Here is a 17,639-nt window from a genome sequence, read left to right on the forward strand (position 1 = left end):
GCATTGTCTCCCACCTGTTTCACTCTTTAAACAAACATTCATGGAAAGGCTTTGTGCCAGGTTTGGGAGTAGGTGCTGAAGGATGAAAAGTTAAAGGAAACAGAGTCCCTACCCTGGAGGAGCATTGAACTCTGGTATTTTCCATAGAGGGATCTCAAAAAACAACTCCTTTTACATGTATGGACCTTTCTCAGGGAAAATACAGGGCTACCAAGCAAACAGCATCCACCACTGGAGCCTGAGCCAAGTACTCCCAGAGCCAAAGGTGCCTCTTTTCCTTGATCCGCTTTATTCCTTCTTCTCTCCACCCAAGTCTTTGAGGCAATGCCTCTTCACAGGCATCTCTCCTCCCCAGGCTCTTTCTACTCCCCTTCCTCTTACTTTTGTTTCTACCCCCTGCATATATACTAGCTGCAAACACTGAGAATAAAGATGAAACCACTGGAATACACAAAAGTAACTTTTGTGATGCAAATGTTACCATCAAAAGACAACCTATAGAAAAGGAGTAAATATTTGCAAATCACATATGTGATAAAGGACTGGTAGCCAGAATATATACATAACTAACAAAAAAAGATAACAACCCAATTTTAAAAATGGGCAAAAAGTCTGAACAGATACCTCACCAATGAAGATAGACATATGACAAATAATCATATAAAATGATGCTTAGCATCGTATGTCATTCAGGAACTGCAAATTAAAACAGATATCACTACATGTTATTAGAATTGTTAGTATCCAGAACACAAACAAACCTGACAATATCAAATGCTGTTAAGAATGTACAGGAACAAGAACCCTAATTTTTTTCTTGGGAATGCAAAATGGTACAGTCACTTTAAGAGACAGTTTGGCAGTTTCTTACAAAGCAAAATATAGTCTTACTATATGATCCAGCAATCACACCCCTCTAAATATTTACCCAAATGAGCTGAAAACTACATCCACACAAAAACCTGCACATGAATGTTCATAGCAGCTTATTTATAATTACCAGAAACTGAAAGCAACCAAAATATCCCTCAAAAGGTGAATGGATAAATTGTGGTATATCAATTCAATGGAATATTATTCAGCAGTAAAAAGAAATGACCTATTATCAAGCAAGAAAAGAAGATATAGAGGAAACGTAAATATATATTGCTTAGTCAAAGAAGCCAGTCTCAAAGGGCTCTATACTATATGATTCCAACTAAATGACATTCTGGAAAAGGTAAAGAATGACATTTCTCTGGTGTAGAGAAAGAATGATAAATAGGTGGAGCACAGGAGACTTTTAGGGCAATAAAACTTCTGCATAATACATGACATTGTGCATTTGTCAAAACTCATAGAACTTATAATACAAAGAGTGAGCCTTAATATAAACAAACTATGGACTTTAGTTAATAATGTATCAATATTGGCTCATCAGTTGTAACAAATATACCACACAGATGCAAATAGTAATAAATGGAAACTGACCACAGGAGAGGAAACTGTGTAATCTGCTCAATTTTCTGTAAGCTTAAAACTTCTCTAACAAACAATGTCTACTAATTTTTTTTTAAAAAAAAAACATACTCTGTTCAATGAAATATCTAATGAAGGGATACCTGGGTGGCTCAGTGGTTGAGCATCTGCCTTTGGCTCAGGGTGTGATCCCAGGGTTCTGGGATTGAGTCCCACATCAGGCTCCCTGCGAGGAGCCTGCTTCTCCCTCTGCCTATGGCTCTGCCTCTCTCTGTGTCTCTCATGAATAAATAAATAAAATCTTTAAAAATATATATCTAATGAAACTGTAATATTAAAAAACAAAAAAATGGCAAGAGCTTAAATAGACATTCCTCTAAATAAAATATACAAATAACCAATAAGCACAGGAAAAGATGCTCAATATTACTAATCACTAGGGAAACACAAATCAAAACCACAACGAGATTCCACTTCACACCTATTAAAATGACTTTTACAAAAACAAACAAGTATTAGAGAGGACCTGGAGAAACTGGAACCCTGTGTATTGCTGGTATAAATGTTAAATTATATTGTTACTATGGCAAATAGTTTGGCAGTTCCACATGTTAATCAGAGTTACCGTATGACCTAGCAATTCCATTCCTAGCTTATACACCCAAGAAAAATGAAAACGTGTACACACACACACACAAATGTGTACACCAATGGTCATAGCAGCTTTATTCATAATAAGCGAAAAGTGGAAACAAGCCAAATGTCTATCCACTGATGAAGGATATATAAAATGTGGCATGTCCATACAATAGAAAATTACTTGGCAATAAAAAGAATGAAGTTCTGATACATGGCACAACATGGATAAACCTTAAAAACATATGCTAAGTGAAAAAAAAAACATGCTAAGTGAAAGAAGCTTTTCACAAATGACCACATACCATATGATGCCATTTATATGAAATATCCAGAATAGGCAAATATATAGAGACAGCGAGCAGATAAGCAATTGCCTACTAGGGCGATGTGGAAATGAGGGGTGACTGCTAATGAGGATAGGATTTCTTCTGTGGGTGATGAAAATGTCCTAAACTCAAAGTGACTGCAAAACACTATGAACATACTATATACCACTGACTTGTAGGCTTTCATTGAAATGAATTTGAGCTTATCTATTGCAGTTGGCCCATGAATAACATAGGGTTAGGGGCATTGACCTCCATGCTGTCAAAAATCATATAAATTTTGACTCCCCCAAAACTTAATTACAGTTCACCCTCAAACAACATGGGTTTGAATCGCATGGGTCCACTTGTACAGAGTTAATAGTTCCTACTATTAGTAGTTAAGTTTTGGGGGAGCCAAAAGTTAATATGCAGATTTTCAACTGCACAAGGGGTTAGTGTCCCACGTCGTTCAAGGGCCAACTGTACTAACAGCCCACTGTTGACTGGAAGCCTTACCAATAACAAAAACAGTTGACTGACACATATTTTGTTTGTTGTATGTATTGTATACTGTATTCTTACAATAAAGTAAGCTAGAGAAAAGAAAACGTTATTAAGAAAGTCATAAGGAAGGGAAAGTACATTTATTGTACTATACTGTAAGAAATCTATGTATATGTGGACCTGCACAGGTCAAACCTGTGTTGTTCAAGGGTCGGCTGTATTTCTTTCATGAATAATATCTTTGGTATTACATCTAAAAAGGCATCATCATACCCAGGGTCTCCTAGGTTTTATCCTATGTTATCTTCCAGGAATTGTATAGTTTTGCATTTTACATTTGAGTCTATGATCCATTTATAATTAGTTTTTGTAAAGGGCATAAAGTCTGTATCTAGAGTCTTTTTAGCACATGGATGTCCAGTTGTTCCATCACCATTTGTTGAAAAGACTATCTTTGTTCCATTGTCCTGCCTTGGCTCCTTTGTAAAAGATCAAATGATTATATTTATGGGTGTCTATTTCTGGACCGTTGATCTATTTGTCTATTCTTTTACCAATCCCACACTGTCTTGATTACTGTAACTTTAGGGTAAGTCTTGAGGTGTTGGGTAGCATCTGTCCTCCAACTTTGTTCTTTTCATTCAATATTGCATTGGCTTTTCTGGGTCTTTTGTCTTTCCATAAACTTCAGAATCTGCATCTTGATACCCATAAAATTACTTGCTGGAATTTTGATTGAAATTGCATTGAATCTATAGACAAAGTTGGGAAGAACTGACATCTAGACAATATTGAGTCTCCCTCTGCATGAACACAGAATCTCTCTCTATTCAGTTCTTTGATTCCACTCACCAGAGCTTTTTAGATTTCCTCATAAAAATCTCGTATATATTTTGTTAGATTTATTCCTAAGTATTTCATTTTGGGGGCACTAACATAAATGGTAGTGTGTTTCTAATTTCAAATTCCATCTATTCGTTGCTGTGTATAGAAAAGCAATTGACTTTTGCATATTAACCTCTATCCTACGACCTTCCTACACCGACTAATTAGTTCCAGGAGTTTTTTGTCAATTCTTTCAGATTTTCTGTATAAACAATCATATCACCTATGAACAAAAATAGTTTTTTGTCTACCTTCTCAATCATTATACTTTTTATTTTTTATTTTTTGCTTTTACAAATGTGTTTATTTCCTCGTGTACATTATACTTTTTATTACCTTTTCATCATTTGTTGCCTTAGCTAGGACTTTTAGCACAATGTTGAAAAGGAGTGGTGAGAAGATGCATTCTTGCCTTGTATTTTATCTTAGTGGGAAAGCTTTCAATTTCTCAACATTAAGTACGTATACTACCCTATACTATACTAATTACTATACTAATTACCCTATACTAATTTACTGAAAAATCTCATCATGAATGGGTGTTGGATTTTGTCAAATATTATTTCTGTGTTTATTGATAAGATTATGTGATTTTTCTATTTTGATCTGTTTATCTGATGAATTATATTGATTTTCAAATGTTGAACCAGCCTTGAATATCTGGGATAAACTGCTATTGATCATAGTATATAATTCTCTTTATTCCTTTTTGGATTTGATTTGCTAATCTTTTGTTGAGGATTTTTATATCTATGTTCATAAGAGATAGTGATCTGAAGTATTCTTTTTAGTATCTTTGTATGGTTTTGGTATTATGGTAATGCTGGCCACATAGAATTATTTAGAAGTATTTTCTCTGCTTCTATTTTCTGAAAGAGATTGTAGAAAACTGGCAAGATTTCTTCCTTACATCTTTGACTGAATTCACCAGGAATCTATCTGGGACTAGTGCTTTCTTTTTTGAAAGGTTATTAATTCAATTTCTTAAATAGATTTAGGCCTATTCAGATCACCTATTTCTTCTTGTATGAATTTTGGCACATTTGTCTTTCAAGGAATTGGTTCATTTCATTTAGGTTATTAAATTTGTGGGCATAGATTTGTTCACAGTAATCTTTTATTATCCTTTTATTTTCTCTGGAATCTGTAGTGATGTCCCCTCTTTTATTTCTGATAGGAATTTGTGTCCTCACTCTTTTTTCCTTAGCCTAGTTAAAAGCTTATAGGTTTTACTGATATTTTCAAAGATCTGGCTTGTGGTTTCATTGCTTTTTTTTTTTCCCCCAGATTTATTGATTTCTGCTCTAATTCTTTTTTTCCCCCTTGGAGGAGTGGGGGCAGAGGAAGAGGGAGAGAGACAATCTTACACAGGCTCCACATCCAGCCCAGAGTCACACCTGGGGCTCAACCTCATGACCCTGAGAACATGACCTGAGCTGAAATAAAGAGACTTTCAATTAACTGAGCCACCCAGGTGCCCAATTTCTGTTCTAATTCTTATTATCTCTTTTTTCTGCTTACTTTGGATTTAATTTTCTCTTATGGTTTCCCAAGTTGGAAACTGATTATTCATGTTGGACCTTCTTCTTTCTATATATATATATATATATATATATATATATATATATTCAATGCTATAAATTTCCCTTTAAGTACTGCTCCCACTGCATCCAACAAATTTTGCCAAGTTGTGTTTTCATTTTCATTTAGTTCAAAATGTTTTTTAAATTTCCCTTAAGATTTCTTCTCTGATTTATGTGTGTTTTATGTGTTGTTAAATCCTTACATATTTGGGTGTTTTCCAGTTATCTTTCTGTTACTGATTTCTAGTTTAATTCCATTGTGGTCTGAGAGCAGACATTGTAGGATTTCTGTTCTTTTAGTTAAGGTGTATTTGATGCCCCAGAATGTGGTCATTCATTTCACTCACTTATAAACATACATAAACATATACAGCTGACCCTTGAACAACACTGGTTTAAATTATGCAGGTCCACTTATATGGAGATTTTTTTTTACAGTACTGTAATTGTATTTCTTTTCCTCATGATTTTCTTAATAGTATTATCTTTTCTGTAGCTTCCTTTATTGTGAGGATACAGCATATAATACATATAACATACAAAATATGTGTCAATCAACTGTTTATGATATTGATAAGATTTCCAGGCAACAGTAGGCTATTAATAGTTAAATTTGGGGGGAATCAAAAGTTATACATGGATTTTCTTTTTTTTTAAACAGTGATCATCCTTTTTATTTTTTTTTAATTTTTTTTTTTATTTATGATAGTCACAGAGAGAGAGAGAGAGGCAGAGACATAGGCAGAGGGAGAAGCAGGCTCCATGCACCAGGAGCCCAATGTGGGATTCAATCCCGGGTCTCCAGGATCGTGCCCTGGGCCAAAGGCAGGCGCCAAACCGCTGCGCCACCCAGGGATCCTGTATGTGGATTTTCAACTGTGCCCTTAACACTCACATTGTTCAAGAGTAAGCTGTATAGATATGATATGTATATGAGTTTACATAATTAAATATATTGTTGCTATTATTACTTTAAACAACTTATTATCTGCTAGATTAACTAGAAACAAGAAAAATAAAAGTTTTTACTTTATCTTCATGTTTTCATTTTTTGATGTTCTTCCTTTCTTTACATAGATCCAAGTTTCTGACCCATGTTATGTTCATTCTTTTTAAAGAGCTTCTTTAACATTTCTTGCAAGGCAGGTCTACTGGCAACAAATTTCTTCAAATTGTCTGAGAAAGTCTATTTCTTCACTTTTATTTTTTTATTATTTTTATTATTTTTTATTTTTTTATATATATATTTTTTATATTTCTTCACTTTTAAAGGATAATTTTTCAGGGTACAGAATTTTAGGTTGGTGACATTTTCTCTTAACATTTCAAATGTTTCATTCCATGTTCTTCTTGGTTGCGTGGTTCCAGAGAAGTCGAATGTAATTTTTATCTTTGTTCTTCTATAGGTAAGGTGTTTTTTCCCCTGGCTTCTTTTGCTACTTTATCTTTGATTTGCTGTAATTTGAAAATGATATGTCTAGGTGTAGGGGGTTTTGTCTTTATTTTTAGCATAAATGTCTGAGCTTCCTAAGTCTGTGGTTTGATGTCTGACACTAATTTGGAGAAACTCTCAGTCATTATTGTTCCAAATATTTCTTCTGTTCCTTTATCTCTTTCTTTCCTCCATTTGGTATTCCTAATTTGTGTATATTACATCTATTGTAGATGTCCCAGAGTCCTTGGGTATTCTGTTTTCTTCAGTATTTTCTTTTCTTTTTGGTTTTTGAGATTTTATTGATAAATTCTGTAGTTTAGAGTCTCTCCTCAGCAATGTCCAGTGTACTAATTAATACCAAAGGCATTCTTCATATCTGTTACAGTGATTGTTTGTTCTTTATCTCTGGCATTTCTTTTTTGCTCTTTTTTAGGATTTCCATCTGTCTGCTTATATTGCCCCTCTGTTTTGCATGCTATTTTATTCATTAGAGTCCTCAACACATTATTCATAGGTGTTTAAAATCCCTAGTCTGCTAATGCCCTGCTATGTTTGGTTCTGATGTTTGCTCCGTCTCTTCAAATTGTATTTTTTGTCTTTTTATATGCCTTGTAATTTTTTCCTGATAGCCAGACATGAGGTAATGGGTAAAAGGAAGTACTGTAAATTGCCCTTCAGTAATGTGGTGGAAAGATGCGGTGAGGAGAGGAAGCATTCTATAGTCCAATGATTAGATTTCAATCTCTGCCCCTAGACTGTGAACTTGACAAGAGTTTCTCAGGTTTTTCTCCCTAGGTAGTTCTAGAAAGGCTAGAGTGGACTGGAGTTGGGTATTTATCTCCCTCAAGTGGGTTAGACTCTGAGAATACCCCATTAAGTTAGGCACTGGTTAATTAGTTTCCTGTGAAGGCGGGGCTTGTTAACAAGAAAGGAATGCTCTGTTGTATTCCAAACAGGTCCTTTTCTTCTCCCCGTTTTGGAAGCCCTAGGGGGGGTTTCTTTGATATTTACTGTGAGAATCCGGTTGAGCTCCTGAAAGGAAATCTCACAATATTGTGGAGACTCCCTTTGACTGGACCCCCTGCAGTTTTTAACTCTCAGAATGGTCTACGCTGAGCCTTCAGCAACTTGTTAATTACAGTTCAGGTTTTCCTACAGCATCACTGGTTCCAAGAATATTCCCATTCATGGGTCTCTGCTCTAGTAAGCCGTGAGGAACTGTACTTGCCGGTCTGTCTCTCCAACTTTGGGGCTAGCAGTTTGCCCTTTCTTATGGATCCAGGAATTGTTAATTTTTCAGTCTTTTCACTTACTCATTGCTAGGATGGAGTGGTGACTTGTAAGCTACTTAGGAGGAACTCTTAAGTCCAAATTATACACTTGAAATGGGTGAATTTTATATGTGAATTATATCTCAATAAAGATGTTAAAGAGTTTTGGAAAAGGAAAAGTTGGAAAAGCTTCCCACAACATTCTAGAAGTTAGAAACTCTAACAGGTTGAAATTTGAGAGGCAATCTATTCTTTACCCCCTTCTACACAGTATCAACTTTTTAAAAAGATTTTAAAGTAATCTCTACAACCAATGTGGGACTCAATTTGCAACCCCAAGATCAAGAGTCACATGCTCTACCAGCTGAGCCAGCCAGGGTCCCCTACCCAAAACCAACTCTTTTTTTTTCAGCAGCAGATATTATTTTTTATTTAAATTCAATTAATTAACACATAATGTGTTATTAGTTTCAGAGGTAGAGATCAGTGATTCATCAGTCTTATTTTTTTCCAAGATTTATTTATTTATTTGTTCATGATAGACACAGAGAGAGAAAGAGAGGCAGAGACATAGGCAGAGGGAGAAGCAGGCTCCATGCCAGGAGCCCGACGCGGGACTCCATCCCGGGACTCCAGGATTGCGCCCTGGGCCAAAGGCAGGCGCTAAACCGCTGAGCCACCCAGGGATCCCCCATCAGTCTTATATAATACCCAGTGCTCATTGCATCATTTGTCCTCCTTACTGTCCATCACCCAGTTACTCTAACCCCCCATACTCCTCCCCTCCAGCAACCCTCAGTTTGTTTCCTATGATTAAGAGTCTGTTACAGTTTGTCTCCCTCTCTGATTTCATCTTATTTATGATCCTGTTTTGTTTCTTAAATTCCACATATGAGTGAGATCGTATGATAATTGTCTTTCTCTGATTGACTTATTTCTGTTTTTTTTTTTTAAAGATTTTATTTATTTATTCATGAGAGACACAGAGAGAGAGGCAGAGACATAAACAGAGAGAGAAGCAGGCTCCATGCAGGGAGCCCTATGTGGGACTCAATCCTGGGACCCTGGGATCACGTCCTGGGCCGAAGGCAGGACTGAGCCATCCAGGCATCCCATTATTGGCTTATTTTGCTTAGCATAATACCCTCTAGTTCCATCCACATTTTGCAAATGGCAAGATTTAATTTTTTTTGTGGGTTGAGTAGTTTCCATTGTGTGTGTGTGAGTGTGTGTGTGTGTATGTGTGTGTGTGTATATATATATATATATGTGTGTGTGTGTGTAATCTTCTTTATCCATTTATCTGTCAATGGACATCTGTTTCCATAAGTTTGGCTATTGTGGACATTGCTACTATAAACATTGGGATGCAAGTATCCCTTTGGATCACAACATTTATGTCCTTTGGGTAAATACTTAGTAGTGCAATTGTGGGCCATAGAGTAGCTCTATTTTAAACTTTTTGAGGAACTCCATACTATTTTCCAGAGTGGCTGCACCAGCTTGCATTCCCACCAACAGTGCAAAAGGGTTCCCCTTTCTCCACATCTTTGCCGACTTCTGTCATTTCCTGACTTGTTAATTTTAGCCATTCTCACTGGTGTGAGGTAGTTATCTCATCATGGTTTTGATTTATATTTCCCTATGCTAAATGATGTTGAGCATTTTTCCAGTGTCTTTTGGCCATTTGTATGTCTTCTTTGGAGAAATGTCTGTTCATGTCTTCTGCCCATTTCTTGATTGGATTATTAATTTTTTGGGTGTTGAGTTTGATAAGTTGTTTATAGATTTTGGATACTAGCCCATTATCTGATAAGACATTTGCAAATATCTTCTCCCATTCTGTCGGTTCTCTTTTGGTTTTGTGAACTGTTTCCTTTGCTATGCAAGAGATTTTTATCTTGGTGAAGTCTAAATAGTTCATTTTTGCCTTTGTTTTCCTTACCTTTGGAGACTTGTCTAGCAAGAAGTTGTTTTGAGATCACAGAGGTTTGCTACCTGTGTTCTCCTTTAGGATTTTGATGGATTCCTGCCTCACATTTAGGTCTTTCATCCATTTTGAGTCTATTTTTTGTGTATGGTATAAGGAAATGGTCCAGTTTCACTCTTCTGCATGTGGCTCAAAGCCAACTCTTAAATATTCGTTGAAAGCGTTCTTAATGAATAATTGCATTAATCAGTCTACCTTAATTAGGTGAAAGCAAGGAAATGTCACTGTTACTCATAGCCTTATTCATAGACACTTGATCCTTTAGATTCCTTTTTGTGTCCAGGGATCAGTCATCTGGAGTTCCTGGAAAACTATATAAGCAGAAATCAAGGAAATATCTCAAAAGGCACTTTGGAAACCTTCAGGTCAGTTGGGAGTGAGAGTTCCAGAAAAGAAGAATTTTCTCAGAAGTACTTAGGCCTTGCTTATGTCATCTTAGTACTATCTCCAAACTTGAAGATGTTATTTTCTGAGAATTAAACTAGTAAAAACCAACACAAAACAGAGACAGCTGATGGAAGAAAAACATCATGTTAAGAAAAGCCATAAATAAGAATCTTTATAAGAATCATAGGAAATCTCTATTCATTACTAATTCATACATTCAATAAATATTTATTGAGGACTCATTATGTGCCAGTCACTGTACCAGGTACTGAGTTATAATAAACTCTCATGGAGTTTAAAATCTAGAGGGACTGAGCCCGGTGGCTCAGTGGTTTAGCGCCGCCTTCAGCCCAGGGCCTGATCCTGGAGACCTGGGATCGAGTCCTACGTCGGTCTCCCTGCATGGAGCTGCTTCTCCCTCTGCCTGTGTCTCTGCCTCTCTCTCTCTCTCTCTCTCTTTCTCTCTCCTTCTCTCTCTCCCTCTCCGTGTCTCTCATTATTAAATAAAATCTTTTTTAAAAATCCACTATTTCTTCTATCTTGTACTATCTGGTGATGGTCTTCCTGTTTTCAGCATGTCAGGAGAAGCCAATATGCACAGAGAAAAGCCAAATAATATCTCACCTTATATGTGATACCCTGGTACCAAACAATAAAAGATGTATTCTATATATTGATCTTCAGAGTACAGACAAGTATTTAGAAGGTCCTCTTGGACTTCCCAGAGCTCTCCAGATATCAGTTAGCTATTAAAGTATTGGCATGGAGTCCAGGCAAAGAATAAATGCAAAAATTATAGTTATTATAAAAGAAGGTATTCTGGAGGGTAGAAGTGTCAGATGTTTAAATATAATTCTGTAGGGACGCCTGGGTGGCTCAGCGGTTGAGTGCCTCCCTTTGACCCAGGGTGTGATCCCAGATTGAGTCCCACATTGGGCTCCCTGCATGGGGCATGCTTCTCTCTCTGCCTGTGTCTCTGCCTCTCTCTGTGTGTGTCTCTTTATTTATGAATAAATAAATAAAATCTTTTTAAAAAATAAATATAATTCTGTAGCAGCTAGACAGGAAGAGAACTTCGGTAAACCAGTTGAGGTATTCTAAAGTACCTGGTTCATAATGTTCAAACCATTAGCCTTCTTAAGTAGTGGATAGGTAAATGAAGATACAGAAAGCTTTGAACAGTACCCTCTAAATCAGGATAAAGCTAGACATTATTGCCAGGAAGCCTAGTAGTTCATGATGACAGAAAATCTCTTTAACAATGATTACTTAAGGCTGGCACAGATGGGAGACAATAAAGAGGATGATGTATGCCATATTCATGAGCCCATTCACTACTACAAGGATGGTCATGACTATGGAATGGGTACAGATCTGTATTTAGACCACTGTGATGAGATGATGAAGATGATGTTACTGATGCTAGTAATAGTGTACCAGGACATTTAGGAGAAGTAGGCATGGCAGTCATCCTCGTGTGACTCCAACCCAAGAGAATAGGAGATAGCATACTATAGGTATTTCCCCTGCTCTGTGGGGAGCCTGCTTCTGCCCCTCACCTGCTTGTGTTCTCTCTCTCTCTCAAATAAATAAAATCTTTAAAATATAAGCAAATGAGTCAAATATCAGTTAGAGCTTTGAAGAAAAAGAAAGCAGAGCAAAGAAGCTGAGCGACAAAGGTGCTATCTTAAATAGGGTGGACGGAAAAATCTTGATGATACTCTAGGAAGAGGTTTGAACAAATGAGTGAGAAAACCATGCTTCCCTTTGAAGGGAGAGCTTTCAAATAGAAAGAATAGCAAATACAAAGGTCCTGAAGCAGGAACAGGATAGGAGTGTCACACCAGAGGATCATCAAGATTTCCTTTGGACTAGAATCAGAACTCTAAATGGGCTACAACAACTTGGTGGGTTGATGTGAAACATGCTATTAGGAATGAACTTCTGAGTTAAAAAAAAAATGTCTTGTTCTCTCACTTCTACACAGATCCTGGATCTCATCTAGCCATTTGCTGACGATAATCTGCTTTCCTCCAACAGAATAGAAGCTCCATAAGGATAGACCCAGGCCATGGGCATAAACCCATTCATTGTCTGCACTGAGAGTCACCTTTAGCTCTGGCTGGCATTGGATGACCCCTGGAGACAGAGAAGCCTCCACTAGCCATTAATATTAATGTTTCTGACATAGAGCACTGGCTAAGACCATGGTTCCCAGTTCCAGTCTAGCAGTTTCAGCATCATCTGGATACTTGTAAGAAATGCAAATTCTTGGGTCCTATCTAGAACCTACTAAATCAGAAACTCAGAGGTAGGGGATTAGCAAAGTGATTTAATAAGCCCTCTGGGTGATTCCGATGCACAGTAAGTATGAGAATGATTTTTGCAAGTTGTGGAGGTCCAAGAACACCATCACTTGAAAAATAAATTTGCATGCCCAGAAGACTTAGATGACTTCTATGAAGTCACTTTCACCCATTAGGATCAAGTTCTTGGGAAAGCTGGCTCAAGAAAGAGGGTACAGGTAACAAGACCCCTACTATAGGTTGAAGGTTCCACCTTCAAGTCTTGATTAGGGCAAAGGAAAACAAACTCTTCTGCTGAGGTCTGTAGCCTCAAGCTTGGACCAGATAAACATTTTCTCTCCTTAAAGAAGCAAGCTTTGGGGGAATATCAGAATAGAGAAGACAAATAATAATTACGTAAGATAATCTGGGAGTCTTCCACTTCAGATCTGCTAACACTTCATCAAGCATAATGTGAGAAGTTCAGCTGTTTAGTAAGTACATAATCCAAGGACTATACTTTTAGTCTCTTAAATACATTTCCCAGGGATCCCTGGGTGGCTCAGCGGTTTGGTGCCTGTCTTTGGCCCAGCGTGTGATCCTGGAATCCTGGGATCGAGTCCCACATCGGGCTTCCTGCATGGAGCCTGCTCCTCCTCTGTCTGTGTCTCTGCCTCTCTCTGTCTCTCGTGAATAAATAAAATCTTTAAAAAATAAGAATAAAAAAAATACATTTCCCTGGATTGACTGAGAGGCAATTTGATAGGGGAACAACACAGAGTAGGGTGGCCAAAGGGGATGCATAAGATTATCTCTATTAACCAATGGAAGATGAAAAAAGTGTTCCGGAAGTTTACTGGTGTCCTTGCATATTTGACTGAAAGAAGAGCACCTGAAAGTCTATTTTCTTACTCAATGATCTTCCCAATTCAGTTGACATTTGAAGAGCCCTGAAAGTTTCAGGTCCATGAAAAATCAAATTCTCTGGAGCTAGTTCTGAAAGGTTGGGATCAGATCAATGTTGAATGGCAACTAGGTTGAGATTAAGACAATCTTTACAGAGGCAGAACTCCCATTGATTTTCCTTCAACAATAGAACAGGTCTTGGGTCACTTATAACATGGCATCTATATATGGAGAATCTTGTTTCTGCTGCAGAAAACAAGTACATTGGCTTGGAAGAAACCTGGGCTATGGGGAGCAATCACCTCCATGTATCAGTTGCATTCACAGTGTTGGAGAAACATTGCATCCTGGTCTGCATAAACCAGGATATGAGTGGTTTTGACAGTCCTACTGTCAAAGGAACAGAATGGTCCTCAGAACCGGGCAATGCTAGTAACAGATCGCCCAAATGAAGTATGAAATATGGTAGTAAGGTCTTATGCTTCCAGGGAGAAGTGGTAACACAGGGGACAGATGGGTGTAACACTACTATCTTGGTGCACTCCCTCATTTGCAGCATGATAAGTAGTCATCTCAGGATTCCTGGATTGCCAAGGCCAGTTGTCCATTAGTGGTTAAGAGAGGTGTGTACAGAGGAGAAGCTCTGGGCCTAGCAGGAGGTTGGATCTGCTGGATCAGAGCCTGACCCACAGAGCTATTGCCGTCCCTGAGCCTTTGTGCTGGATGTCTGTCTCACGCTCTGGGCTCTCCTGGAATTCTAACCGCAAAGGTTAGGGGCTTAGGTGACACACTCCTTTGCTGTGTCCCAGGCCAGGACCAAATGGCTTCCTTGGGTTGGGAACTGATCCCCCATAGGCCAGAAACATACACAAATGCACACTGTGGGGCCTGCCTCATCACAGTACAAGCAGAGCTGGTCTATTCTAAGGGACAGGGAGTCTGAGAAGATAGTAACAGCAGCTGCTTCTCCACCAAGTGTGAAATTAGAAATGTGTTCCATTTTCCATCAGGATTAGAGGTCAGCTTGTCCACACACAGCCTCATGTGGACTGCCTAGGGATTCTTCAGGCTGATAGCAGCAGAGGGACACAGGCTAGGGGTTTGGGGTACTGTGGCATCGGTAGCTCTGGGCTCACCCTGCCAACCATGCTGTTTGATGGCATGACTTTCTCACTCATGCTCTGCATGGAGAGGAGCCAGGCAGTGGCATTTCCAATCCCGTCAGAGCACATAATCTCTCTTGCCAAGTCATCCTCAACCCAGGAGCCAGATCCTGTCACTCTTCAGTGAGTTCTCACAGCTCAGGAATGGTAAGACCTAGAAGGCACAGCATGATTTGGCTCTTACACTATCTTTATAGTTCACTCCCCAGCTACTCTTCTCTCACCCAAGTTGTACTGGCCTTCTCTGCTCCTCCAATGAGCCAAACTCCTTCTCACTTTTTTTAAAGATTTCATTTATTTATTCATGAAAGACACAGAGAGGTAGAGACACAAGCTGAGGAAGAGCAGGCTCCCTGCAGGGAGCCCGGTGTGGGACTCGATCCCAGGACTAGGGGATCACACTCTGAGCCACAGGCAGATGCTCAATTGCTGAGCCACCTAGGCGTCCCCAAACTCTCAATTCAGATCCTACTGTCCTTCCCAAAAAGCTCTTCTTTCCCCTTTTCCTGGCTGATACATACTCCTTTTTCAGGTCTTCCTTAGAAATGGTTTTTCCAACTTTTCACGTCTGCTTACTTACCCTGTATTTATACTCTAATTATGTGATATTATTTTCACTCTACTAGCATCATTCTAATGATCTGTGTGTGATGATCTGATTGCCATCTTACTCCCACAGGGCTATAAACTTGATGACAGTAAGCAATGTACTTGTTTGCTGCTCTATTCCTAGTGCCAACTACAGTGCCTGACACAGTATGTGCTCAACCAATTTTCTTGGAAGGAGTAAGGAGGGAGGTAGAGAGGAAGAAAGAAAAGGAGGAAGGGAAGAGGGAAGACAGGAAAGAAGGGAGGCAGGCAGGGAGAAAGGCAGAAAAGGAGGAACAGAGGTCCCAATGGGACTAATTGGGAAGACATTTGATTCTCCATCTCTAGTGGGAAAGCTGGAAGGGTTCACTGTAACTCCTACCTGAGTCCTCAGTGTTTAAAGGCAGAAGTTAACATCAGAATTTTGTTTGTGGGATACTGTTGAATTCAAACCACAGAAAAGGCACCAAATAGATCAGAGCTAAGGAGTTCTGAGGTGAGTATTAGGTATAGAGCAACACGAGAATGGGAAAAGCAGGGAAGATAGGGCAAATAAGAAATAGTCTATTCAAATTCAAGGAACTGTGGGACAGGGGCACAAGCTAGGCTTATTTCTTGTAACTAGCAGCTATTTATGGATGGGCAAAGCAAGTGTGATTAAAGGGACACCGACTACACACAGTTGTCATAGGGACACCGACTACACAGTTGTCATATAGATATATATTGCTCCAATATCTTAATAAGTTGGTATTCTTGTGTATAAACCATTTTCTTGTGAGCATGATTAACTCTAGGTTCACTAAAATGAGACTAAATTAAGCTATAGTTTGTGCATCACGAAGCTTAGGACTTTGCGATGGTGCCCTGCCAGAGTGAACGTTGCCTAAGGGGTGGTCAGCTGCTCCCTCCCTTTCCTGCCTCTCCATGGCATCCTCTTTTGAAATTCAACATTTTGAACAAAAGCTATCACCCCCCCCCCCATCTTATGTTATCACCTTCTGATCACAGGCCCCTGGGGGAAAGGGAAAGTGTCTAGCTCATCATCTCATGTACTATCGTAGAGGAGATGTACTGCTATTGAAGTGTGATGACTGAATAGTAACTGCTTGAAAAAATGATTGAATAAGGATTGCTATAAATTTCACAGGTACTGAGACTGATGACGCCAATGAATTGGTTTGCATCTTGAGGAAGACCACTTTTGACTTGAATTTCTTCCTCAAATATGAGCAGTTGGGACTCAGTAAGGCATTTTCAAACTGGCAACTATTAGAAAAATGACAAAGTTATGTTCTTTAATGTAATTTTTACAATGTCTCTATCATTTCTAGCATGTTATTGGGCACAACAGTGGGAACTCAAGAAATGTTTGCAATGAATGGACTCCAACACAGATGTATTTCAGTTGAGAGGAAATGGGGAGATGTTTCCAACATTCCATACAAATTATTTACAAGTTAAACACTATTTGAAACATACAGGAGAAATTTGTTATTAAATGGATTCCTAAGGTGAGTATATTTTACAATATTTGGAATCACTTTGTAATATAATAACTGCTTTGTGTAATCCATTTTTTGTTTCATATTTTTATACATCAAGTTTGCTGGTAATAGGATAAACTAGATTAGTGCCTTATAGGCATGAGAAAGCCAACTGAATGGCTACTGATTAAATTGAGCTGTTTTTCATAGAAAGCACTGTCCCTCTTTCTATAGTTTCCCAGGTGATCTCCTACTCTCTGTCTCCCTCATCCCCCCCCCACACAAATTTTCTCCTCTGTGTTTTAATTCATATTTCAAATTTGGTAGTTGTATCCTAATTTATAATGTATGCATAAACTTCATTTTCCACCTTTCCCCACCCCCTTGCTTAACCACATGCCTCACCATTTTTCAAAATAGGTATGCCTTCCTTGGTGGTTGGATCATCCACAGCATGTAGATGCTTCAAGTCGTCTGTCTCAGGTGGTGGCTTTTGTATGAGCATGCTGGAAGTTGAAGCTTCCCGAGCTGAGAAGCAATATCTCTAGGTCACCCTCAAGGTGGGACCCAGGGAAGAGAGTCTTACTTATTCTCTTTCATTTCCTCTGTAACTCTCAGCTGTCCAGGGCCTTTTCCCCCCATAATCCATTGAAAAATTAGAGAAGCGATGACCCCTCTCAACAACTATCTTACCTTAAAAAAGGTTCTATTCCTTTGACATAAATGAGAGAAAAGCAGAACATGTAACTA

At 38.5% G+C, this 17,639-nt stretch overlaps 1 protein-coding gene across 3 annotated transcripts in view; it reads right to left on the reverse strand.

The window, feature by feature from the left end:
• PFKM (phosphofructokinase, muscle) overlaps positions 1-17,639 on the reverse strand; it is a 44,817-nt gene that overhangs the window by 24,153 nt on the left and 3,025 nt on the right. For 2 of the 3 annotated variants that reach the window (XM_025477414.3, XM_025477413.3), the window contains exon 3: positions 17,295-17,417. The exons of the other annotated variant lie outside the window; for it this stretch is intronic. In XM_025477414.3, the coding sequence (XP_025333199.1) occupies positions 17,295-17,417 (123 nt within the window). The remainder of the gene's footprint in view (positions 1-17,294; positions 17,418-17,639) is intronic. 3 annotated transcript variants of the gene reach the window in all.

This window comes from Canis lupus, chromosome 27 (assembly GCF_003254725.2).
Source record: "Canis lupus dingo isolate Sandy chromosome 27, ASM325472v2, whole genome shotgun sequence".
Taxonomy (NCBI): Eukaryota; Metazoa; Chordata; class Mammalia; order Carnivora; family Canidae; genus Canis; species Canis lupus.